Here is a 27012-nt window from a genome sequence, read left to right as displayed (position 1 = left end):
AATATCATAATGCTTCTATATTAATCCATGGTATGCCCATGTCTTGAATATAGTTTGCCGATCTGGTCGCTCCGTTACTAAAAAGAGATACAGTGAATGGCAACAAAAATTATTAGGGGTATAGAACCTCTTCCCTATGAGGAGAGATTAAAAATAGGGCTGTCGATTAATTGCAGTTAACTGACGTGATTAACTCGGAAGAATTAATTGTGATTAATCACAGTTTTAATTGCATTGTTAATAAATTTCAATTGGTATTCTATTAACTATTTTTGGATGTTTTTCTACATATTGATTTAAATTACAACACAGAATACAAAGTGTACAGTGCTCACTTTTTATTATTTCAAATATTTCAACTGTAAAAATGATAAACAAAAGAAATAGTATTTTTCAATTCACCTCATACAAGTACCATAATGCAATCTTTTTATCATGAAATTACATCTCTAAAAGGTAGATTTTTGTTGTTACATAACTGCACTCAAAAACAAAACAATACAAACCTTTAGAACCTACAAGTCATAGAATCACAGAACTGGAAGGGACCTCTAGAGGTCATCTAGTCCAGTCCCCTGCACTCAAGGCAGGACTAATTATTATCTAGACCATCCCTGGCAGGTGTTTGTCCAACCTGCTCTTAAAAATCCCCAATGATAGAGATTCCACAACCTCCCTAGGCAATTTATTCCAGTGTTTAACCACCCTGACAGTTACGAAGTTTTTCCTAATGTCCAACCTAAACCGCCCTTGCTGCAATTTAAGCCCATTGCTTCTTGTCCTATCCTCAGAGATTCAGGAGAACAATTTTTCTCCCTCCTTGTAAAAACCATGTACTTTTCCATGTACTTGAAAACTGTTATGTCCCCTCTGTCTTCTCTTTTCTAGACTAAACAAACCCTTTTCTTTTCCCTGTCTTCCCTCATAAGTCATGTTTTCTAGACTGTTAATAATTTTTGTTGCTGTTTTCTGGACTTCCTCCAATTTGTCCACATCTTTCCTGAAATGTGGTACCCAGAACTGGACACAATACTCCAGCTGAGACCTAATCTGCGCGGAGTAGAGCGGAAGAATTACTTCTTGTGTCTTGCTTACAATACTGCTGCGCTAATACATCCCAGAATGATGTTTGCTTTTTTTGCAACAGCGTTACACTGTTGACTCATATTTAGCTTGTGATCCACTATGACCCCCAGATCCCTTTCCACAGTACTCCTTCCTAGGCAGTCATTTCCCATTTTGTATGTGTGCCATTGATTGTTCCTTCCTAAGTGGAGTACTTTGCATTTGTCCTTATTGAATTTCGTCCTACTTACTTCAGACCATTTCTCCAGTTTGTCCAGATCATTTTGAATTTTAATCCTATCCTCCAAAGCACTTGCAACCCCTCCCAGCTTGGTATTGTCCTTTGTAAGTGTACTCTATGCCATTATCTAAATCATCGATGAAGATATTGAACAGAACTGGACCCAGAACCGATCCCTTCAGGACCCCACTAGTTATGCCCTTCCAGCATGACTGTGAACCACTGATAACTACGTTCTGGGAATGATTTTCCAACCAGTTATGCACCCACCTTATAGTAGCTCCATCTAGGTTGTATTTCCCTAGTTTATGAGAAGGTCATGCAAGACAGTATCAAAGGCCTTACTAAAGTCAAGATATGCCACATCTACTGCTTCCCTCCTATCCACAAGGCTTGTTACCCTGTCAAAGAAAGCTATCAGGTTGGTTTGGCATAATTTGTTCTTGACCAATCCATGCTGACTGTTGTTTATCATCTTATCTTCTAGGTGTTTGCAAATTGATTGCTTAATTATTTCTTCCATTATCTTTCTGGGTACAGAAGTTAAGCTGACTGGCTGTAATTCCCTGGGTTGTCCTTATTTCCCTTTTTATAGATGGGCCCTATATTTGCCCTTTTCTAGTCTTCTGGAATGTCTCCCGTCTTCCATGACTTTTCAAAGATAGTTGCTAATGGCTCAGATATCTCCTCAGTCAGCTCCTTGAGTATGCTAGGATGCATTTCATCAGGCCCTGGTGATTTGAAGACCTCTAACTTGTCTTAGTAATTTTTGACTTGTTCTTTCCCTATTTTAGACTGTGATCCTACCTCATTTTCATTGGCATTCACTATGTTAGATGTCCATTCGTCACCAACCTTCTTGGTGAAAACTGAAACAAAGAAGTCATTAAGCACCTCTGCCATTTCCACATTTTCTGTTATTGTCTTTCCGCCCCTCATTGAGTAACTGGTCTACTCTGTCCTCGGTCTTCCTCTTGCTTCTAATGTATTTCTAAAATGTTTTTCCTGTTTCCTTTTATGTCCCTAGCTAGTTTGATCCCGTTTTGTGCCTTGGCTTTTCTACTTTTGTCCCTACATACTTGTGTTGTTTATTTGTATTCACCCTTTATAATTTGACCGAGTTTCCACTTTTTGTAAGACTCTTTTGAGTTTTAGATCATTGAAGATCTCCTGGTTAAGCCATGTCTTGTAACGAGACTCGATGAGCTCAATCTATTTAGCTTAATAAAGAGAGGCATAAGGGGTGATTTGATTAGTCTATAAATACCTACATGGGGAACAAATATTTAATAATGAGCTCTTCAGTTTAGCAGTGAAAGGTCTAACATGATCCAATAACTGGAAGTTGAAGCTAGACAAATTCTGATTGGGCCAGTGAGAGTAATTAACCATTGGAACAGTTTACCAAGGGTTGGGCATCTCCATCATTGACTATTTTTAAATCAGGATGTTTTTCTAAAAGCTCTGTTCTAGCAATGGTTTTGGGGCAGTTCTCTGGCCTGTTGTATACGGAAGGTCAGACTGAATGATCACAACAGTCCCTTCTGGCCTTGGAATCTATTAATGTTCTTGCCCCCAAAGAGATTACAGTCAAAGACAGACATGACACAACAGGTGGATTCCAGAAACTGATGGGGAAGCATGAGGGACCAGTGAGACCGTTCTGATCAGCAGGATGAGCAGTGGCCACAGCTGCTGTTTTTCATCTTGTACACATTCCCTTTGTGCTTTGTCTTGTCCTGCTACAGCCCACAGGCTTGGGGACTTCACTTGCTCTCCACCCTGCCCTCGAGTCTCTGTATATCCAGCACCTGGCAGCGTTGTGCTCCCCTGTCAGCCACCTTAAGGTGGCTCTGACATGGCTGTAGTGGGCAGCAGACTAAGGATCTCCACGAGAGGCTGCAGAATCCAAACTCGCCTGTGGCTTCCCCTACCCACCACTTTCTAAGAAGCTCTCCCTCCATCTGCCCCACCCCACCCTTTTTTAGCCTCATAGGCCCTTCGTGTCCTGGCCTTCCAACTACAAAGCACCCAGCCTCGTCAAAATAAGCCACCTCCCCATGCCACTTTCTCAAAAAGGAGATGCATTTATTTTTTTCCCCTGACACCACCAGGATCATGTTCTTGCTCTTTCATGGGATGCTGTGACTCTCATCCGCTTTGGCAGACTCCCCTCAGGAGTGATCACAGCTCAGTTTCCAGCCTGTGGGCCAGGGAAAAGATTCACTGAGCCAGGAGAGAGAACTAAATCTTCGGCCCCTTTGCTTTCCTGAAAAATCCAGGGATTCAAGCAAACCTATCTCCTAGTTGCAGAGGTACGAGAGTTGGAGAGTTGTTCCGTGCATGGGCCAGGCTGGCATGTGGAACAGTAGGGGCTCTGAGGGTATGTCTACACTGCAATAGAGGACCACTGGCACATCAGCTGACTTAAGCTCAGGGGCTTGGACTGCAGGGCTATAAAACTCCAGAAAGAGAGAGGGTCTCAGAGCCCAGGCTCCTGTCTGTCTACACTATTTTTAGTCCCACAGCCTGAGACCATGATCCTGAGGCAGCTGACTTGAGCTCTGAGACTTGGTGCTGTGGTTTTTTAATCACGTTGTAGTTGTACCCTGGGGCTTGCACTGTTGCAAAGTGAGGGTGGGGACAGCAGATGAGGTAAGAGTAGAGCAGAGGCCTAGAAAGGCAAGAGTGGAAGCTTACGTTCAACAGAGCCGATGTGGGAATTCAGCCCAGTGACTCAGAGGGGCTGACTTGGGCTGGTCAGATAAAGAAGTTGAGCTTGGAATGTGGCACTCAGAGTAGATGCAAGTCTTGCAGGACACAAATTTCAGCACGCACATTCAGTGCCTGAAGTGTCCTACCTCTCTTGGTTCTGTATCCTTAACACATTTTTAACAAGTTTTTTGTGGCTAACTGCTCTAGAAAATAAATTCCTACCCATGTAGTCTTCACTGTAACTATTGGCTATGGCGCTTAATATTGTAACTGGCATACCTCTGTGGTACTGAACCTTGAAAGGATTGGAACTGTTAACTTTTCAACTTACTAAGGCAAATTAGCTTGCAGAAGGGGTGTCAGCAAGGACTTTCCACTTGGAAATGTGCAACACCTAGAGTTAGCTGTTTCAGTGTTAAGTGTACGAAATCTGTTGTAATATCTACTTGGCATGCCCTCTCTTCGCTCAGAGGGCTGAGTAGCGTTTTTTTGATAGGCTGTAGTTCAAAAGGAATTATCTTGGGGCAGTTCTCTGGCTTGTGCCTTACAGGAGGTTAGACTAGTTGATCACAGTGGTCCACTCTGGCCTTGGAATCTACTGTATAGGGATCCAGTACTGCAGATTTCTCTGTGTGATTAAGGCTTCTCTTAGTCCCTGGTATTGGTATAGTTTATTTTCGAGCATCTGCACAGGCTTCCATATGTGCTTTTAGGTTTGGGGTACTTAACTAAAAGCTGACATCACTGCCAACTTCTGTGGTCTTTGTATCACAGTAAATTCTCACTTACTCTGTTGCCTTGCTCTGTCGAATGGTGTGAGAATTCATTGGGGACCTCTCACGTATGTGGCCTTTTCGTGGACTATTTGGATCACCGAAGAGGTTTGTTAACGCAGAGTTCAGGTTGCCTGGTGAATGCTGCCTTGTACCCTTCCAGAATGTGAAGGAAAGCTAAACTTAAAACTTCTGAAAACCAGGAACTACAAATGTAGCCCCACGTTCAGAGCCTTGTAGGGCACAAGGCAACTGTTGTTCTGCTTTTAAGTTGTTTGCCAGTGAATTTACCTTGATGTTATCTTGAAGTGGTGGTGATAGTGAAGAGGTTATGACTAAGGGGCACCTGTGGGGCTGGGCCACCTCCTGCTGGGCACACCTTACTGCTTCTCAGCTACCAACTCTGTCCAGCCTCTCCATGCCATGGTACAACTAGAAGGGCCAGAGGGCGGAGGGAAAGTGGTGGTAGAGGGGCTATGAAGAGTCCCTCTGCCAGCTAGAGACAGCAAGTGGGGGGAGACACTTGAGACCCCTTATTGGAGCCTAACGTAGGGATCAGTGTTCTGCACACCTATATGAGGCTTGCAAAGGTGTGAAATGGCCCCTTCATCTCACTGGGTGTTCTCCCAGCTCTCCTGACCAAGCTGTGTGTATCAATGGCATGCACTGAGTGTACTTGGTTTTAGTTTCCCACGCAGACTAGTCAGTTTTTCATAGTGTTGCTCAGCAGGAGTCTGTAACCGTGAACTGGCACAGAACCAGTTTGCCCTGGCTGGGCCTCATGACCACAGGCTGTAAGTCTGAGAAAGTGATGTGACCGAGAGAAACCAGCGAAGCTTCTTCCGTACGGAGCTGGCTGGCTGTACAGCAAGCACAGTCCTCCTAACAGATCTGTCATCACTTCAGTTGTAGGCTTGGTGTGTGGGGCTTCTGTTATGTGATTAAGGGGGCATTTGGCTGTGGCAGAAAGGACTGGGTAAAATGTCAGTGTTAATTCACTCCCCCTTTTTCTTCCATAGGATCTTTATCATCTGGGCCATCAGCAGTTGGTTCCGTCGTGGGCCGGCACCACAGGATCAGATTAGCACTGGCGGAGCATCCCGTGTTCCAAGCCGCAACCTCTTCCCTAAAGACACTTTAATGGTAATGGTGAAAGGAGCAGGCCTGTTAGCTGACCCAGGTTCTGAGTAGGGGTAGCCACCCCAACTGCATGGGTATCAGACAGTTGTTAGGGCCAATCTCAGATGTAGGGTAAATATGACCTGTGGTCCAGGTGTCTGTATCATCCTGTCCCAAAAGGATCATCATTAGTGCTTGGGGCAGAGCACTGAGACTAGAACCCTGGGAAATGAACCCCGCACTGCCACTATGTGACCTGGTGTAACTCACGTCACCTCAGTTCTCCTACTTGGAAAGTGATACCATCTCCCAGGGATGGCAAGACTGAATTAATCAGTGTATGTGACTCAGGCCAAAATCCTCAAGATGCTCTTGAAGGGCAATACGGGTCTCCTATGTTGCACACAATTGCAGAATCCACCCAGACTTGTTCCAGAATCTCAGCTTTCCTTAAAAAAAAAAAAACAAAAAAAAACCTTGAAAAAGTGAATGATGCAATGGAGGGGAGAGGGCTGATTCTGGGAAGGGGGACGTGGTAGGGAGAGTGTTTTTGGGAAGGGTTTGGGAGGAAAGGGCTGTGTGAGGGGTGAGGGGGGTCAAGCTTTGGTATATTTGACTTTGTGCAGCTGATGAATTCCAAAGGTAAGGGCATTTTTTCAGTGTGTTCTGATTGGAGTGAACTCGGGCTGAGTTATGTGGGCCCAGTTCCAATTCCCACTAGGATTTTGCCATGGATAGCATCTAGGGTGGGGAGTTCATTTCTCTTTCTTCTGCTCCCAAGGGTGTCTCCAAATCCCAGCCTGCTACATAGTCACTGCTCCTCTCTCTCCATATTGAACTTCTCCCAGGGCAAGGGCCACTTCCTGAGTAGCCTTTTTCCTTGGTGCTGAAGGTTGGCATGGAGGAAACCTAGCAACCCTTCCTCTCCTGCATATAAACTAGCCCAGATACCTTCCTGTCCCTCTTGGGTATGGCTAGGTGGGAGCTGCTGCAACTACTGGGATTGTCCCTGTGAGGGCAGGGCAGTTTGAGTGTCAGTGCACCTGAGAGGTGATCAGCTAGCCAACAGGGCAAGCTGCTGCAGAGGTATAAATGATGAGTTGAAAGGAGCAGCACTTGTAGGAACGCTAGGCAGCAGCTAGAAAACCCAGGCCTGGTTCTCGGATGGGGAATTGAAGTGGTACTCCTGAGGGCGTTCTGCGCCAAAAAAAACAAATATTTTAAAATTCTGCACACAATATTTTAAAATACTGCAAATTTTATTTGTCAAATAAATGTGGAGGCTCCAGCGTGGCATTGGGGACCACAGGCCACTGGTTGCATAGAGGTGGGAGATCACTCTACAGCTCCTCCCTGTGACACAGACTCAGCGCTGAGGCTGCATCCTACCCTGATACAGCGCAAGGACCGGGCCTGCCCCAGAAACACCCCAAGGCCCTGCCTCTCTGTACCAGGTGTGGGCAGGCAGGCTCAGCTCGGCAAGATCCAAGTGTGGAGCAGCTTAGCATGGGGGGATCCTGGTGTGGGTTGAGAGGGTTCTGTGTGGGGCAATCTGGGTGCACGCAGCTGAGTGGGAGATCTGGGTGCACGCAGCTGAGTGGGATCTGGATGCATGAGATTGAGGGGGGGCTCTGGGTGCAAGGGAATGGGACTGCAGGGGGGGTCCAGGTGAAGGTAGTTGGAGCTCAGTGGGGGTGAGGGGTCTGGGGGTGTGTGGAAGAGAGCTCAGCAGGGAGGTCTGGGTGTAAGGGGTTCAATGGGGGAGTCCAGATGCTGGGGGAGTGGGGCTCAGTGTGGTGGGGATCCAGGTGCGGAGGGGAGGGCAGGGTATGAGGGAGTCTGGATGCATGGGGGTTGGGTGGATGGGGGAGCAACTCCCTGTACAGTGATCCCTCCCCCTGCAGCTGATGAGTAATGGGCACAGGAAGGGAGCGGGAGAGAGTGTTTGCAGAGCTTCCTGCAGACTGGGGAGAAATCTGGGGGTGGGTCTGACCCAGTCCTGGATGCTGTGCAGTGGAAGAGGAAGTCCCATCCTCCCCAGCCCAGCCGGGACTAGCAGTTGAGCCCAGCACAGGGTAGGTGCCACCAGCTGGGTCTTCCCCAGTCCTGCCTTCTGCCTCACAGTGATTTCTCTCTGCTGGCTGCCCTAGGCACCCAAAACATCCTGCTGGGGAGTTGCATGACTGCGCTTGTGGATTCCCTTTGCTTCCCTATCAGAGAGTCATTTTTCTCCAGGGAAGCAAAGAAATCTGGGGGGGCATGAATTCTGTGCATGTGCAGTGGCTCAGAATTCCCCCAGAAGTAAAGTGGGAATGAGAAGAGATGGGTGGGGTTGCAGGAAATGAGAGAGGTTTAAAAGGAGGTAAAGTGAGAGCCAGTGGAGAAATCTTGTCCTGTGTGTGCAAGGGACACCTTGGTCCCCAAACCATGGTTTCCTGGCTAGTGGTTTTGAGCCCTGAAATAACTTCCTTCCATTAAAGGATCGGAGTCTGGAAGAGTTCTTTCCAGTTCCCATCCGTGGTGGGATGCAGAGAAGGATGTGGTACGGCAACATTCTTCCCCCAGCTATCAGCCAGGTGCTGGTTAGGAGACTTGGAAGCTCGATCTCTGAAGTTTGAGCAGCTTGAATGGGAGGGAAGTGAAAATAGAACTCTGGGAAATGAACCCTAAACTGCCACTGTCAGGCAGATTCCTGTGGCCTATATTCGAGCAACCCTGGAGCTGAATTAGTGGAGATTTGAAAGCTAGGCTTTCCCTTGCTGAGGAGCAGTGTCTGTCCTCTTTCCAGAGGACACTGGTTTTGGACATCACACACTGAGCATGTCCAGCAAAGTTTGTAAAGTGTGCACCCAGCTCCCTGTCAGCTCCATGGTTCTCACTGATCAGCACTTCCCAAATGGGTCAGCGCCAATAGGCTCTGCGGTGGGCCTGGGACGCTGCACGTTTACTGTTCTCTTCCACTGACTGACCAGAATTCTCTGCATGTCACCCTGGTTTTGTGCAGCTGCACCCACTTCCTGCCCACACATCATCCCCTCCTCCCCCATTTTCACACTGGGTAACCAAACCATCAAGAGGACTTGTCAAAAGTCATGTGGGAAGCTTGTGGTGGACCAGTGTCAAGCTGCAGTCTTTTGTCTCCTAGGCCTGTGCCTCTAGTACTGAGGTATTCGCCTCTTGCTGCAGAATTAGGCTCAGAATCTCAGCTCTCATTTTTAAAAAATGTATGTTTCTAGTCCTATAACCTTAAAACTGTGAGACAAGCAGAAACTGCCGCTGTGATGCTAGTGCAAGGCTGCAGAGAGCCAAACAAAATAGCTCTAAGGTGTGAACCGCCATTCAGTCAGGACCCTATGTACTCCATGGTTCTGCAGCTGCAAACTTGGCATATTTCCAGGAGGTCGTGGAGTCTGTTTTTTGCTGTGGGTTTTGCCATTTTGCTATGGCTGAGTGCTGATGTTTTGTCTTGTCTCTCTGCCCCGTTGGATCCTGTCTTCACCCATCTTTAGCTCTGCAGCATTCCCCACAAGTGGAAAGCCAGTTGGATTCCAGCATGTGTTCCCTGCTCTGCTCAACGGGACCAAGCTGTAGGGGTCAGGATGCCAGAGTTGGGGGCTAGTTTGCAGCAGGGAAGCTGGAAGTGCAGGTGGTGATCAGGGCTGTCTGGAGAACGGTGCAGCAGCTGAGACCCAGGGAGATGAGCCACTAAAGCTAGCTCTGTACCCTTCTGTCTAGGATGCATGGACGGGGGTGGTTGCCATCGGGGTTATCCCAGTTCTATATGGAATATGTGGTGCCCTGCCCTTAACCCTCTACTCTACCGTGCAGCTGAAGCAAGGTGCTCATTCGTTGTCTCTGTTTTCTTAACTTTAAAAGGGACCGGGTAGCACTAGTGCATTTCCTGCTGTAGGTTTGCTCACTTGTGTTTTGAAGTCTGTTGTTTGACGGTGTCATAAGCACCTAGATTTGCAGCAGTTCTTCTGAGTGGCACTGTGACTTCAGAGCATAGATGGATTTGTCACATTACAGAGCTTATTCCACGTTCTCTGTCTTAGGCTCTCTATTTGTCTTGGGGGTGTGAAAAATCCACACCCTTAGAGGCATAGCTATACTGACATAAGACTATGTCTACACTGGCACTTTCGTTGCTAAAACTTTTGTTGCTCAGGGGTCTGAAAAAACACCCCCCTAAACGACAAAAGTTTTAGTGACAAAAAGAGCTGTTATGGACAGCGTTATGTCTGTTGACGAAGCTGCTGCCCCTCATTGGGGTTGGTTTTATTTTGTCACCAGGAGAGCGCTCTTGCAGTGAGAGAGAACGGCCACACAGCGAATCTGACAAAGGTGCGGTTGCAGCAGTACAACTGTGCCATTGTCAGGTACGCTGTGTAGATGTATCCTACCCCCAGCGTAGACAGCTCCAGGTCAATGGAAGAATTCCATCCTAGATACCACCTCTTGGAGGAGGTGGATTACTTACACCGATGGGAGAATCCTGCCTCACTGAAGGTAGTGTCTACACTGAAGTGCTTGTCTACGTAGGAAAGTGTTTGCAGTTGTACAGGTATAATTAAATCTGTATAACTATACCCGTGTAACTCCCTGTGCAGACACTTTCTTCCAGAATAAGAGTGTTTTTTTCAGTTTAGTTTAAACCCTTTCCCAAGCAACATAAGCTAAATTTAAAAAAAGGCCCTGTTCTGTGGGAATACGGGTGTCTGCATAGGGAGTTATACTAATATAACTGTAGCTGTTTAAATTCAGACCTTAGCTTATACTGTTTCCCATGTAGACAAGCCCATAGTGATTGCATAGCTAACCTGCTCAGTTTACGGCTTTAGAGCTGTTTTCCTTGCAAACCCATCGTGGGATCTGAGAGTCAAGCTGGGGTCTTTCTGACTCAGCAATAAAGATTGTGCGGGCACATAAACTTTTGCAACCCTGTTGCCCTGTGTGGATCACATAGGTATGACAGAGGGCAGGACTTGTCAGTTGGCATGCTGCTAAAGATCCTGATGACACACAAGCCACACCAGACTCCAGGTTCCCCTCGCATTCCTGTGCTGCCTCTGCATGGTTAACTGGAGTCAAAAGCAGGAGAAACGTATGTTAGCCAGCAGATGTAACTGTTCTCTTGTGAGCCATCTGCTGAGTCAAAAGGGGCCACGTGTCAGAGCAGAACCACACTTCACAGGTAAGTAATACAGCATTACAGTTGGAGTTCCATCCAGGGGTGGCTATCTGCTCCTGGCAGAGTATCCCCTTTCACCCACCCTCCCTTCAGTATTTTAATGTCACCATCATGTTGAGCTGTCTGCCAGAAGCAACCCTCCTCTCCTCTTCCTGCAGGACCTTCACGTGTATATCTCAGAGCATGAGCACTTTACAGATTTTAATGTCACCTCAGCACTGTTTTGGGAGCAACGGGATCTTGTCTATGGTGACTGGACCAGTGGTGAGAATGCAGATGGGTGCTATGAACGCTATGCAGAGTTAGACATTCCTGAGGTTAGTACATAACTGATTTCTCTCTTCCTAGGTGGTTTTTCTCCTGACGCTGGATAATGGGCCATAGAATGGAGCACTGACATGGAGATGAGTTGTTTTCTCCCCTTTTTTGCTCTATGTCCTCCTTTTAAAGCCTCAAATGAAATGCTTAGGCTAAGGCATTGCAGGCTTTCCCTCTGCAGCCTTCAGGGATTTTACGGAGTGACTGATCTTTCCATAAGTAAGGTGTAGCTGGCATTCTGTTGCAAGCTTGAGTTTCACTCTCCTGATTTGGCCAGCAATAAACTTCCCTGCCTGCAATGTCCTTTCTGTCCTTGTTCCAGAGCAGGAGTCAAATGCTGAGATGTACATGCACAAGGCATTGGTCAGCTTGCAAAACCAGCACCATTTCCTTGTTTGCAAATGAGTGTTGTCTTTGGGTGGTGGCGAGCTGCTGCTCTGCCAGTAATGGTGAAGTCTGGAACATCTCCTTTTATTCAGACCCAGCCTTCTCTCTCTGCCCATATAACTAAAACTCTCACCCAGGCCCCTTATGTCCCATCCCGACTCTGGCTCCTTGCTACCTCTGGCCTGTTCAAAATGCCACTGCTGAGATAGTGTTCTTGGTATGTCAGTTGGACTATATTACTCTCCCTCTTCTATTTGCTCTGCTAGCTCCCCCTTTTGCCTTGTCAGACTTCAGCTGCATACTATCACTCTTCAAGTCCCTCCTTCCAGCTGTTACTGTTTGCTAGCAAGTAGTCTCCTGCCACTCCTCCTGCAGTGTCTGCCTCAACAGCCTGCTTGCCTGTAGCTCCCATAGTGCTTGCTTCTGGGCCATAAGTAGGCAAGGATCATCATCTCTAAATTGATCTGTCAAGCCACTATCCAATCTTTCTCCAAACTCCTCCTAAAAATCTGCTGCTACAGGACACTGACCACTGCAGTGGCAGACAGATGGCCCTTGGGGATTACCAAGGCCTGGCTTGGTTGTCTTTTAGTTTTTAATCTCATAAACATTTTTTAAAAAAACCCAAAGTTACTTGGAGCCGCTGAGGGGGCTGGGCTGGGTTGGGGGTAGAGCCAAAGATAAGATGGGGTGGGGCCAGGTTGCAAGTGGAGCCACTGAGGTGGTGGGGCTGGGCTTTGGGTGGGGCCATGTGATCCTATCACTTCTCACCCATATTCTTTCTTTTATGCCCACTTGGTTTTGTCTGCTATTAAGCTGTACGTTTTTCAAACCATCCATGTCTGAATGGCTCCCACGCAATGGGGCTTCACCTCCCTCAGGCCCCATGGTGTTACTGTAATACAAAACAGTCTTTGGAACAGCCTTATTCATCAGTCACAGGGATTCATCTCTTGAGTCACCCCAAAAGGTTGAATATTTTGCAGCCTCTGTATGGTTAAGAGTGGGCTCCTGCCTTCCTTATGGCCAGACAGAGCATGGGAAACCTCCTTTATCTAGTCATGATTAGACAAGTAGCATTCCGAGAGCAGCCATTCCCACTGTTCAAACATATTATGCAAGTATTATGCACAGAGGTAATTTATGGGCAAGGCTGTCTTTTGTTCCAGGTTTGTACAGCACCTAGCACAACAGGGTCCTGGTCCATGACTGGGGCTCCTCGGCACTATGGTAATATAAATAAACAGCAGACTGAAATAAGGGAAGTGTGGCACTTACATGGAAAAAGCAATGGTCCTGTAGTGATGAAGCTTTATGTTTAAAATTGTAGAGATATGTAAATCTAGTTATAAAACCGGAGTTGTGATGTTCCCCTCGTATGGGCCCTATGTATTAAGCATTTTCATTACATAGGAAATAGCCATGTCACTTTGGATTAGCCAGTGGACTCACTGGAGCATAACGGATGCTATTAGTGCATCCAGAAGAGGAAAGCAATGTGCCTTGAAGTGATCATGACAGGCACAGTAAGCTGCTTGATGCAGACTGCTCTGCGTAGCCTAGGCAGTGTCGTTCCTGGTTTTCCAATGCAGGGAATGAGGCGGCTAACCATCCTGTTGGTATGTGTGATTTCAGAGTGTGCAGCGTAATGGCTCCATGTACGTCCATGTGTATTTTACGAAGAGTGGCTTCCATCCTGATCCCAAACAGAAGAACTTGTACAGAAGACTTGCTACAGTTCACACATCACGAAGTAAGACTGCTCTTGCTGGCATGTGTGGTGGGGTTCAATAGTGTTTGATTTCCGTCTTCTGAAGCATTGGGGATGGTCATGGCTGGAGATGGGACAGTAGCGGGGCCAGGGCTCTGAGGTGGCATCGAGCATTCTTTCTCAGGTGCTTGGCTGGCTGGTTTTTGCTTACATCCTCAGGATTGAACTGGTTGCCATACATGGGGTTGGAAAGGAATTTTCCCCCCAGGTCAGCGTAGCAGGGACCTCGGGGTTTTTCACCTTCCTATGCAGCGTGTGGGTGCTAGTCACTTGCTAAGATTATCTGGGTGTGTCTCACTTAATCATTTCCCTGCAATTGTGGGGGCCTTGGGCACTGGTGCCCCTCGGTCCCTTCTGTTCTCCGACTCTGGCATATAATAGTCTAGTCTTCTGAGCGCTGTAATGCTTAGGTCTAATGTTGGTTGTTGAGTTTACTGTGCAGATGCTGGGTACTGTTGGTGGCCTGTGATACACGGGAGGTCAGACTCTGAGGCGGTGGTCCCCAATGTTCCCTCTAATTTTTTCTATTCATGTGCAGCATAAATGTTATGTGTACCGAGGTATGTGCAGATGTTCGCCACCAGTAGAAACAAAAAACCTAGAGACAATGTATATTTTTGAAAAGTTACCATAGGGATAATTAGTCCACCAGGACAGCTTAGGCATTTTAGAACTCATGGCTCAAAGAATCAAATTTAAAGAGAAATAAAAATTATGAAATGCATAAACCAGTCAAAACACTATAATTTTATTCTTTCAAAGTGTTATTTTAGCAAATATACATGCACTGCAGGAAGTGCCAAGAAGTAACAGCAACAATAATACAAGTGTGTGTTGGGAGGTGTGCGGGCTGCTGGGGAAACCCGTATGCTGTCTCTTTAAGACACACTGAAAGCTCTCCTACTCTATCCTGAGCCCTGTTGTCTCCCCCTCCCCTGCTCGCAGAGATGGGGTATGTGGCGAGGGGAGTGAGCATGGGGTTGGGGGGGCGCAGTGGGAGACTGTGTGAGCTGGCTGCTGGGGAAATCAAGGTGGGGGAAGGGGCACCTGAACACATGCTGCTGGCTGTGCAGACTCTGCTAATCAGCTGGGCAGCACTGGAATGTCTCCTGTGCAGCTGCCCAAGTGGGCAGCTTACAGGGAATGCAGATGGGTCCCTTCAAGCATTAAACTCTGACTGTCTGATTATGTATATAGTGCTCGAGTAGTGTGTGATAACTGGTGTCACAGTACAGAAGTGTTCTAATACTAGAAGAACTAACTGAGAGGCTACCATAGTGCTGTGTTGGTTACATGTACCTTTTATGTGTCTTGCGCTTTCTAACTAAGGACTTGTCTACATGGTAAGTTAGTGGATGGCAAGCTATGATGTGATTCTACAGCAGTGGTTCTCAAATTTATTTGATCGCACCCCCCTTCTTTTTGTCTGTAGTAGCTTACAGTGCCCCACCCCCCTTCTGGGCACCTGGCCAGCAGCCACCACTCTCCTTCTGCCCAGATCTGAATGTGCGTAGTAAGTCTCCCCTCTCCCCCTCAAAGTTTCTCAGGATCCCCAGAATACGTTCTGCGCCACCCAGTTTGAGAACCTCTGTTCTACTGTGCTCTTACTTGCCATGTGATACATAGATTCCAAGGCCAAAAAGGACCACTAGTGTTATGTCCTGTACAGCACAGGCCAGAGAACTTCCCCAACATTATTCCTTTTGAAGTAGAACATCTCTTATTTAAAAAAAAAAAAAAAAAAATTCAACCTTGGTTTAAAAATTCCCAGTGATGAAAAATTCACGATGACCCTTCGTTAGTTATTCCAATGGATAATTATCCTCACAATTAAAAAATGTGTACCGTCTTTCCAATTTGAATTTTTCTAACTTCAACTTCCAGACATTGGGTCATGTTAGACTGTTCTCTGCTAGACTGAAAAGCCCATTATCAAATATTTGTTTCCCAGGCAGATACTGTAATCCAGTCATCCCTTAACCTTTTCTTTGTTAAACTAAATAGTGAGCTCCTTGAGTCTATCACTATAAGGCAGGTTTTCTAATACTTTAATCATTTTCATGGCTCTTTTCTGACCTCGCTCCAATTTATCAATATCCTTCTTGAATTGTGGACAACAGAACGGGGGACACTATCCTAGCAGTGGTCACACCAATGCCAAATACTGAGATAAAAGAACCTCTCTACTTGTAGGTTTCAGAGTAGCAGCCGTGTTAGTCTGTATCCGCAAAAAGAACAGGAGTACTTGTAACACCTTAGAGACTAACAAATTTATTTGATCATAAGCTTTCGTGAGCTACAGCTCACTTCATCGGATGCATCTACTTTGTACTTGATTTTTCTGTTTGTGCATCCCAGCCCTTTTGGCCACAGCATCGCACTGGGAGCTCATGGTTAGCTGATTATCCACCACGATCCCCTAATCTTTTTCAGAGCTGCTGCTGCTTCCCAGGAGAGAGTCCCCCATCCTATAGGGGTGTCCTACATTCTTTGTTCTCTAGATGTATGCCTTTACCTGTATTAAAATAATACTGTTTGCTGGCACCCAGTTGACCAAGCAATCCAGATCTTTAAATCAGCAACCTGCCCCTTGCAGAACCCTGCTAAAAACACACCTGCTTGATGAGGCCCCCCCTTACTTTAAATTAAATATGCTGATAGGTCTCAAAGTAATTGTATCATGTTAATTTTGTATCTTCCTAGGTTTTAATCAAAATGGTGTGGGATACATATTAAATGCCCTACAGAAGTCTTATTATATTACAACTATTATCTTTATCAGCAAAATTCGTAATCTCATACCAATCAAGTTAGGATCTATTTTCCATAAACCCATGTAGATTGGTATGAATAATATTACTCTACTTTTATTCTTTCTTAATCGAGTCCCATATCAGGCATTCCATTATCTTGCTGAGGATCAGCGTCAGGCCTACAATTACCTAGGTCATCACATCTACCATTTTTAAATATTAGCACATTTGCTTTCTTCCATTCTTTGGAAACTGTGGAAGTTACAGGATTTATTGAAAAATGAGTATTGATGGTCCAATAAGCTCCTCCTCCAACTCTTTTTAAACTCTTGGGTGCAAGTAACCCAAATGAGGTGATTTAAAAATTTCTAGCTTTGGTAGCTGCTGTTCTTCTGAGTGGTTGCTCATGTCCATTCCATTCTAGGTGTGTGCATGCCCACGTGCATAGTCGGAGAGTTTTGCCTTAGCAATATCCGTAGGGTCGGCTACGGCACCTGCTTGAGTGCCACGCTCACGCATCGGTATGTTAGGCGCTGCCGGCCCTACGCCCTCTGATTTCCTTCTTACTGCCTGTGACAGTTAGTCAGAGCACCTTGTCTTGCATTGCAAGAGCGTTAGCGGTTCTTACAACCCATTGTTCTGTCTCCTTTGTATTAGTTTATAGGTACTTAGACCATTAAGTTAAGTGTTAGTATAGTTTAGTAGGTGCGGCAGGCCGATGCCCATTAGCGACCCCCACAAGAGCTGTTTAAAGTGTTTGGGGGACAAGTGCAGTAATCTACAAAAACTTTCGCCCTCGAACTCAAAAGGAGTGGGATACCCAGTTGAGGGCTCTCCTTATGGAGGGTGCACTTCGTCCTGCCTCAGAGCCCTCCCAATTGGACTCCATGCCTAGCACCTCGGCATCAGTGCGGAACGTACTCCCAACACTGGGGTCCGTCCGGCACCGTTCCCCCTCACTGGTGCCTAAGAAGCGGCTGCAGACGAAGGGCCTGCCAGCACCAGAGGGGAAGGGGGCTTCAGGAAAAGGACCTGTCAGGCCACGTACCCACCCCAGAGCTACACGGGGATACCGTTATGGTCCGACCCCCCCACCCCAAGCTACCCAGGGATCTGCCCCTTGGTAATGGCAAGGGGCCCCGGCTCCTCGTAGGTTCTTCGGTGCCCAAAGCAGTCCTGGCAGCCACAGATCAAATAGGCCGGCTGGCACTGTAGACACCAAGCCAGGTGACAGGCCCCGCTAAGGCCCCCAGCATCCAAGGGCAAGCCGGTTGTGGGACTGCCCTCTAAATCAGTGGAACATCCCTGGTCCCCAGACCACAGGTGCAGATACCGCAGTCCCGGTTCCCGTTTAGAAGACCAGGTTCCTCACGCCACAATCTCCACCTATGAGACGCAGGACACCTGAGTTAAGGCACCAAACCCCATACCCAGGGTACCATCGGACCTCCCACCAGAGATCACCATGGCGCAGGTCACCATCGCCTAGGCGGTCTCCCAGGCGTCGGTCCCCTCTGGTCCGGGATAGTTCCCAATCGCGGCACTGGTCTCCGACTCCCTGGTACCGCTCTTCGAACAGACACTGATCCTCGCCCTCTTCTTACTGGTCGCCGACGAGGTTCAATCAGCAGACTCGGGCCTCTACAGCTCCACCCTGGTCTCTGGATGGGCAGTGGTCTGGGTCAGAGTGGCAGTTCAGCCCCTCACCAAGGAAAGGTGAGTCACCACCAACCGGCAAGGCTGGCACAGCTCCCGCAGTGGCGGTGTGGCACAGAGCCCGTGGCCCACGCAGTGGCTGTACTGGAACCCATGGAGTGTGCTCCCACCATTTCTCCCTGGCCACATCAGACAAGGTGCCTCCAGCACCACTGACACCAGAATTGGAGCACGGTGCCGAATCTGAAGTGGGGGCAACACACCCAAGGAGCCATCCCCAGACAAGGACGGGGAAGCTGCCCCTCCCCGTGCAGTGCAGTCGTCATCCTCTCCGGATGAAACGGTGGTGGGCGCATCCCAAACAGGCAACCCCCCCAACGACTTTAAGGCGCACCAGGCCCTCCTCAAAAGGGCAGCTGCCAATCTGACCTTGGAGGTCAAGAAGCTAGCGAAGGAGTCTGACGACCTCTTTAATGTTATATCCTCTACCACCCCGGCCCGGGTTGCGCTGCCTGTCTACCCAGAGGTCCTTAAAATTGCCAAATCAGTATGGCAGACTCCCTCTTCCATTCTGTCTACCGCCAAGAAGGCTGAAAAGAAGTACTATGTCCCTGCAAAGGGATTTGAATACCTGTACGCCCACCCTCCAGCAGCGTCCTTGGTCATGTCCGCTATCAATGAGTGGGACAGTCAGGGCCAGCCTAGTGGCACACCAAAAAATAGACGCAAAGAGGTGGGACTTGTTTAGCAGGAAAATTTATTGGACAGCCAGCCTTCAATTTTGGGTGTCTAACCATCAGGCCCTACGAGGCAGGTACAACTTCAATCTGTGGGACTCCATTAGCAAATTCAAGGATGCCCTTCCATGGGACCAGGTCCAGGCGTTTGCCACCTTAGTGGAGAAAGGCAGAGCGGTAGCGCGAGGCACCCTCCAGATGGCCTGGGATACTACGAACTCAGTGGCCAAGGTGGTCGTCTCTGTGGTGGTCATGAGGCTCAGCTCCTGGCTACGGTCCCCCAGAGTCTGAGGAGATGCAGACCACTCTTCAGGACCTCCATTTTGAGGTAACAGGGCTCTTCTCTGAGCTTACCAATGCTTAGCTCCACAGCCTTAAAGACTCCCATGCCACCCTCCGTTCCTGGGGCCTGCACACTCCTCAGCAGGCTAGGAAGCCGCTCCATCCTCCACCTCTTCAGTCAAGATACAGGGCATCCCCTGTTCAAGCACTTACAGGAAAAAGGACAAAGACGAGGTTTAAGCAGCAGCACCCTTCATCTTCCTGTTCCTCTGCCCAGCCTGGTCCTTCCAGAAGCAGGCATTTTGAGGGTGCACCTGAGGACGGCTACCCGGTCGCTTCCCAGGATCCACCCTCTTATTCTTTCCTCAACTGCCTGCGCCCCTTCCAGTTGGCCTGGTCGTGGCTCACCTCAGACCATTGGGTGCTTGACGTAATATCTTCGGGCTACACTCTGCAGTTCATGGCCGACTCTCCCTCCCACCCTCCTTCCCTGTCCCCCTTCAGAGACATTTCTCACGAACAACTCCTCGTTCGAGAGGTCGAGAACCTCCTGACCCTGTGGGCAGTGGAGGCGGTCCATTGGGACATGAAAGGGAAAGGGTTCTACTTCCGCTACTTCCTAATCCTGAAAGCAAAAGGAGACCTCAGACAATTCTTGACCTGCGCTGCCTCGAGTCTCAAGAAGTTGAAGTTTCACATGGTCTCCCTGGCCTCCATTATCCACTCCTCTCGCCACCTCTCACACGTGCCTGCGGTTGTTGGGCCACGTGACAGCCTGTACTTCTGTGGTCTGGCATTTGTGGTTCCACCTCAGGCAGTTTCAGGCATGGCTGGCGTCAGTCTACATCCCCAACGGACATAGCCTGAACCATCTAGTCAGAGTCCTGGACCATGTCCTGTCGTCACTCACATGGGGGAAAGATCCTGCATTGGTGTTGAAGGGAGTTCCCTTCGCGGCCCCACTCCCATTGGTTACCCTCGTCTCTGATGCTTTGGACCTGGGGTGGATAGCCCACCTGGGCAATCTCAGCATGCAAGGTGTCTCTGGTTTGGTCTCGATCGCTCCATACACATCAATGTCAGGGAGCTCAGAGCTGTTTGCTTGGTCTGCCACGCCTTCCTACCTCTCATAAAGAGCAGAGTGGTTCGGGTCCTGATGGACATTACAGCAGCTATGTTCTATATTGGGGAGGGTTAACTTTTTTTGGTCCAAGGGCCACATCAGTGTGTGAAACTGTATAGAGGGCCGGGTAAGGAAGGCTGTGCCCCGCCCCCAAATATCCTGACCCCCATCCGCTCCCTCCCACTTCCCGCCCCGTGACTGCCCCCCTCAGAACCTCCGACCCATCCAACCCCCCTTGCTCCTTGTCCCCTGACCGACCCCTATCCATACCCTCGGCCCCCTGTCCCCTAACTGCCCCCTGCGGTACCTCGTGCCTCTTATCCAAACTCCCCCCCACCCCACACACACCCCCCCCCACCTTACCATGCAGCTCAGAGCAGCAGGACCTCACCGCCTGGCCGGAGCCAGTCACACTGCCCATGCAGTGGCGTTGCTGCGGGGGAGGGAAAACAGCGAGGGAGGGGCTGGGGGCTAACCTCCCCAGCCAGGAGCTCAAGGGCCAGGCAGGACCGTCAGCCCACAGGCTGTAGTTCGCCCACCTCTGTTCTATATCAACAAGCAAGGCAGAGCCAGATCATCTGCTCTTTGCCAAGATGCTCTCCAGCTATGGGATTTCTGTGTACAACATGACCTCCTTCTGGTGGCCACTCACCTCCATGGGGCCAAGAAGACTTTGGCAGATCGCCTAAGCAGGACCTTCTTATCTTGCCACAAGTGGTCCCTCCATCTAGAGGTGATCAGCATCATCTTCCAAAGGTGGGGAACTCCCCTGGTGGACTTCTTCACGTCCAGGGAGAGCAGGAAGTGCCACCTTTTCTGCTCCATTCGGGGGTCTGAGAGAGGCTCCTTGTCGGATGCTTTCCTGCTCCCATTGTCGAGCGCTCTGATACGCGCCTTCCCTCAAGTTCCGTTCATTCCACAGAATCCTCGTGAAGATCAAGCAGGACTGGGCTAGGGTATAGAGCGTCACACCTACCTTTTCGTAACTGCTGTTCTTCGAGATGTGTTGCTCATGTTTGTTCCATTAACCAACTCTCCTGGCCCTCTGTCGGAGTTGCTGGCAAGAAGGAACCAAGAGGGCATAGGGTTGGCAGTGCCTAATATACTGATGCATGAGTACGGCACTCAGTGGGGCACCACAGTCGACCCTATGGATACAGCTAAGGCAAAAATCTCTGACAACTGGGTACGTGGTCATGCACACACCTAGAATGGAATGGACGTGAGCAACACATCTCGAAGAACAACAGTTATGAAAAGGTAGGTAACTGTTTTTTCAACATCCTCATAATTTACTATTGGAATGGAAAGTGTCATCACATAACTTGACTACATCAGGGTTTTTCCAAATAAAGAACAAATATTTATTGAACACTTCTGCCTTTTCTGCATTATATTGATAATTCTACCGTTTCCATCGAGTAATGGACCAGTACCATTGATAGGATTCTTTTGGTTCTTGATATATTTAAAAAGCTGTTTCTTATTGCCCTTAACTCTACTGACCATAGATTTCTCCTTGTGTCCCTTTGCTTCCCTTATCAATTTTCTACAATTTTGAGATTCTGATTTATGTTCATTACTATTGAGTTCCCCTTTCTTCCATATTTTTATAGCTGCTTTCACTTCCTCTCTAAGCTAGGTTGGCCTTGCTGCAGTGCACGGAAAGGTCTATAGTGCACTATGGCATACTGCTGTTAAACTGGAGCACGTTAAAGCACACGGGGGAACTTTTAGTGCACTCTAGGGGGGCCCACACGTCGAGTTACTGTGTGACAAACTAGTGAGCTGTAGGCTCCACCCTGATTTGCTATATAGAAAAGCCCTAAGATGCTTGTTTTAAATGGGTTGCTTCATTAATGGAAATAAAATAATTGGGATCCTGTCCTTTCATCGAGGTGGCAAAGGATTGCATCTCTCTCTCTAGAGAGAGCTTAAAACTAGAATTGCTGTTTTAAACCACTCGATTAATCATTTGTTGTCAGATCATCCCTGCAACAAGAGTCACTGCAGGATTCCCATAAGGCAGCAGCTAGTCAGATATGCTGCTCACTTTCATTTTGTTGTGGTTTGTTGAACACAACTATCTGCAAATTGTTTGTACTTGTCTATGGACTGAATGCACACAGAGAGGTCATCATTTCCCAATGGCTCTACCATTCCAGCTACCCTGCATCTTCCTCAGTCTGCTTCTCTGGATGAATCGCTCCATCTGGTTATTGCAGTGGGACCAGGGAGTCCGGAACCTTCATTATGTGGGTGCTTCCAGTAATCCCCACTGGGAATGCCCTCACACTGGAAGTGTCCTGCTTGTCGGCCATTACTCTACAGATAGTCATTAAACTGACTGGGTTAGTGATTGTTTTCATTAATTTAAGCATCAGGATAGTCAATGAGTTGTTGAACTTGAAGCAAAGATTAATGGGTGACTTGAACACAGTTTATAAGTAAGGATACAATTTAGTAATGGAGGTCACAGATTCTGAGACTTTATCGAACCTCCATGACTTCTTCAGCTCTCAGCATTACCCCTCTCCCCCACCCACCAGGGTTGTGGCCCCCCACCCCCACCCCCGGCTGTGGCGGGGGCTGTGCACATGCCACCCCATCACCTGCCGGGGCTGTACACACGCCACACACATCTCCCCCACACACATCCCGGCCATGGCTGCAGCTGGAGTGTTAAGATATAGATATTCAGGCCTGTCTGTAAAGGCCTATACTTTAAGAATGTAGGTATATGTTTATCATTTAGCTAGTAACAGGGGTATAAAAGAGAGAATCAAAATCACTGTCTGCCTGTGTAAGGGCCTTCTCTCACTGGGACAGTCTGAGGCCCTGTTCTTAAGGTAAGGCCTTTGGTTAAGCAGCAGAGGCAGCCAGAAGCTGGGAAGTGTATGGTGTCATGCTCGCATTCCAAACTAGTCATATTGAAATAAGTCAATCTGGTGCTGTTAGAAAGGTGATCCGATCTATCGCCTCCAGATAAAGGGAAGAGTCTAGAATATGTAAAAGGAAACTTAGTTTGATAGTTTGCTGTTTGGTAGGAAGTCACTTATCAATAGACATAGTTGGGAAACCCTTATGTCTTTATAGATGTGGTGGTGAAATCCTCACTTCTGTATTTTATCATAGTTCCTACTTTGCTATTGTTTATTTGCATGGTCTGTGTCTGGTTCTGTGATTTTTTTTGTCTACTGTAATTAATTTTGCTGGGTGTAAACTAATTAGGGTGGTGGGATATAATTGGTTAGCTAATCATGTTACACTATGTTAAGATTTGGTTAGGTAAATTTCAGTAAAATGATTGGTTAAGGTATAACTGAGACTATTTTATAAATTAGGGGCAAACAGGAAGTAAATTGGGATTTGAAAATAAGGAAAAAGGAACTTGTATTTAAGCTTGCTGGAAGTTCACCCCAATAAACATTAAATTGTTTGCACCTTTGGACTTCGGGTATTGTTGCTCTCTGGTCATGTGAGAAGGACCAGGAAAGTAGGAGAGTGAAGGAATAAACCCTCTAACGCGGGGCATGCACCCCGCGCCCCATTGGCTGGGGCTGTGTCCCTGCTGGCCCCCTGCCATGGCTATGTGCTCCAGGTTGTGTGCGCCCTCCCATCCTCCAGGGCTGCATCCAGATCATATCCCTCACCACCACCACCACCCCCGTCATGGCTGCAGTTGGAGCAAGGATTGTGCACCCTGTACCACAGCTGCGGGCTGGAGCAGGGGCTCTGCGCCCCCTTGTGGCGGAGGGGTGCCCCTCCCATGGGGCTCCCACAGTCATTCCTCCGCACCCTCTCCCCCACCCCCTTAGTTACTTTTAGTAAAGTCACAAGGTTTTCATGGATTTTCCATCACTTACTCACTTAAAATCAAGATTGGAATTAATTCAAGGTCCTTTTTCAGTCAGGCTAGAGATCATTGGTCCCTTCTGGCTTTAAACTCTGTCTGTTTTTATTATACAAATTTGAATAAATGCCCTTTAGAAAGGGACATGTTTGTGTTTTTAAAAAAACAAAACAAAAAAAATTGAACAGATGGGCATCAACAGATCTAGGAGTTGGCTTCTGGAGGATGGTAAGTGAAACTTATTTCTGAGAAGTCATGGAGAAGTTGGGGTGATCCTAGAAGGTTACAGAAAAGCAATGCATTATGAATCAGAAGTGGGTGGTTGCAATTTTTGTTGGAAAGGGAGTGTGTCGTGCTGCGTAGGATGGGAATGTGGTTGTCTTTTGTTGTGTAACATGAAGCTAGGTAGAATGTCATCTGACCATAATCTCAGTGAGGTTTATAGAAATCTCCACAATGTGGCTTTTGCAGAGACCATCTTTGAAATATGCAAGGCTGCTACTGAGTTAAAGCCAGACAGTTTTATTATAAGTAAGGCACAAATTTAACATTGAGGTGATTAACCATGGGTGCAAACTGCCAAGGGAAGGGGCAGATTCTCCAGTTGGCTGCCTTTCTGGATGGTGTGCTTTAGTCAAACAAGCCGTTGGGCTCGATGCCGGGGTAACTAGGTGAAGCCCTGTGTAATACAGGGAATCAGAGGATTTCCGTATGAGGAGAGATTAATAAGATTGGGACTTTTCAGCTTGGAAAAGAGACTAAGGGGGGATATGATTCAGGTCTGTAAAATCCTGATTGGTGTGGAGAAAGTAAATAAGGAAGTGTTATTTACTCCTTCTCATAACACAAGACCTAGGGGTCACCAAATGAAATTAATAGGCAGCAGGTTTCAAATAAACAAAAAGAATTTTTTTTCACACATCCCACAGTCAGTCTGTGGAACTCTTTGCCGGTGGATGTTGTGAAGGCCAAGAATATAACAGGGTTCAAATGGCTATTAGCCCTGGATGGGCAGGGATGGTGTCTCTGTTTGCCAGAAGCAGGGAATAGACGACATGATGGATCACTTGGTGATTACCTGTTCTGTTCATTTCCTCTTGGGCACCTGGCATTGGCCACTGTCGGTAGACGGGCTACTGGGCTAAATGGACCTTTGGTGTGACGCAGTATGGCCATTCTTATGTTCTTAAGAAGCTATTATGTCCCCATTGGATGCTTTTCTTATATTAATTTACTGAGAGCCTATAAATCTAAACCAGGTGTTCTCAAACTGGGGGTCGTGACCCCTCAGGAGGTCACAAGGTTATTACATGGGGGGGGGGTTGTGAGCTGTCCACCTCCATCCCCAAACCCTGCTTTGCCTTCAGCATTTATAACAGTGTTAAATACAAAAGAAAGTGGTTTTTTTTAATTTATAAGGTCGCACTAATAGGTTTGCTGTGCAAAAGTGGTCACCAGTACAAAAGTTTGAGAAACACTGATCTAAACCCACATGTGCTCTACCCCAATATCCTTCTGGCAGTGGTGGTGATCTGAGGTCTCTGACTCTCTGAGGAAGTGTCCATAGCAAAGGAGTAGTTCCTTTTGCTGGCTAATTTATGCAGCAGCATTGATGTTTGCTAATGTTTGTTAACTTTCCTGCCATTGCAGCTGTGATTCTGGGAAAGGAGCCCAGAAGAGGGGTGTTATAAAATAGGGACAGGTTAGTTTTACCAGTTTGAAGGAAGGATGTTCAGGAAGTGTCAAGAACTGATGCTTTTTATTCAGCTGGTCAGTGGTCCACTTTATGTCCCAAGTCACGAGCTCAGGAAGCTTGAAGCGGATCTGTTTTGGACGGTTGCCTCTTGCAGAGAGTGTTACTGATAAGTGGAAGAATTCAGCGTTACTCACGCCTGCCTGTTTTTCCTTCTAGTGATAAATAAATATAAACGTCGACGGTTCCAAAAAACCAAGAATCTTCTGACGGGGGAGACGGAAGCAGATCCAGAAATGATAAAGGTAACGAACCGCTTTCCTCGTTCAGTGAGGCCATGGCTTTTCTCTCTCCTTTGCTTCCACACCCAGGTGCATCTTTGTGCTTGGAGAGACGTTTAGACTTTGCTGCAGTCAGGTACTAACTTCCACCCCAAGAGAATGGGAAGGATGGTCAGGGTCTCTGCTGGGGTGGGTGTTGGAGAGATTACACTGGCCAACAGCATTTCGCAGGGAGGCCATGAAGCAAATTGACTTGTAAAACACATGGTAAAGACATTTCAAAGTACATCTTAACTCCCTAGCAAAACCTGGACGTCTGCAGAATTTGCTGTATCCCGGGTGTCATTACCTGGGGAATTAGCAGCTTTGCTACAAGTGGATTGGTAATTTAAGAAATCAGTTTTTTTTTTTAAATCCTCTCTATATCCCTTTGTTTGCTGTGGGTTAATGCTTTTCCCAACCAGTGGGAAATAGAACTTAAACTCAGCAGTGAATAAGTCCAAAATGTTCCCTTGATGTTTGTTGGTTCACACTCCTTGATCCTTGGTACTGCGGAAATGTTTCTGTGGAATTCTTTGCTCCTTCTCTTTAATGAACTGTTACCTTGTTCTCCCTCTGATGTATTGATACAAGGTTTTCCTTCACCCCTTTGTCCAACGATCACACTGGGGGACTCTGACCTCCCTGGCTCTGTTTCCACTACCTTTTCCTGCTCCCATACCTGTGCTTCTGCTATCACTTCCCCTTCTGTCTCTCCTGTGGAACTTCCCTCTTCACTTCAGCTCTCCAGTCCTGTGACAGAGCAGTCTGTGACTGAGGAGGAGAAGGGTCCCAGGAAGAACTCTGTTAACGGGTTAACTCAGAAAGGGAGCCCAGTTAAACCCTCTGTTGAAAATGGATACAAATCTGAGTATGATAGAGAAGTAGAAACCAACTACAGAGGGCTTCCTCCTGCCCTTGTATTGCAAAGGGCAGACCTGGCACGCTCACCCCTAAGGCATGTGTGTTGCTGTTCTGAGTGTTCTCTGGGCCCAGGACAACCCAGTGCTATTTA

General features: G+C 47.5%; 1 protein-coding gene across 2 annotated transcripts in view; it reads left to right on the top strand.

The window, feature by feature from the left end:
- Positions 1 to 27012, top strand: part of CLPTM1 (CLPTM1 regulator of GABA type A receptor forward trafficking) — a 46741-nt gene that overhangs the window by 3838 nt on the left and 15891 nt on the right. For both annotated transcript variants that reach the window (XM_077840715.1, XM_077840716.1), the window contains exons 3-6: positions 5814 to 5937; positions 11263 to 11421; positions 13445 to 13562; positions 25897 to 25982. In XM_077840715.1, the coding sequence (XP_077696841.1) occupies positions 5814 to 5937; positions 11263 to 11421; positions 13445 to 13562; positions 25897 to 25982 (487 nt within the window). The remainder of the gene's footprint in view (positions 1 to 5813; positions 5938 to 11262; positions 11422 to 13444; positions 13563 to 25896; positions 25983 to 27012) is intronic.

Source organism: Eretmochelys imbricata, chromosome 23 (genome assembly GCF_965152235.1).
Source record: "Eretmochelys imbricata isolate rEreImb1 chromosome 23, rEreImb1.hap1, whole genome shotgun sequence".
Classification (NCBI taxonomy): Eukaryota; Metazoa; Chordata; order Testudines; family Cheloniidae; genus Eretmochelys; species Eretmochelys imbricata.
The sequence above is the reverse complement of the archived record's forward strand: the minus strand, read 5'-3'. Positions and strand labels throughout refer to the sequence as shown.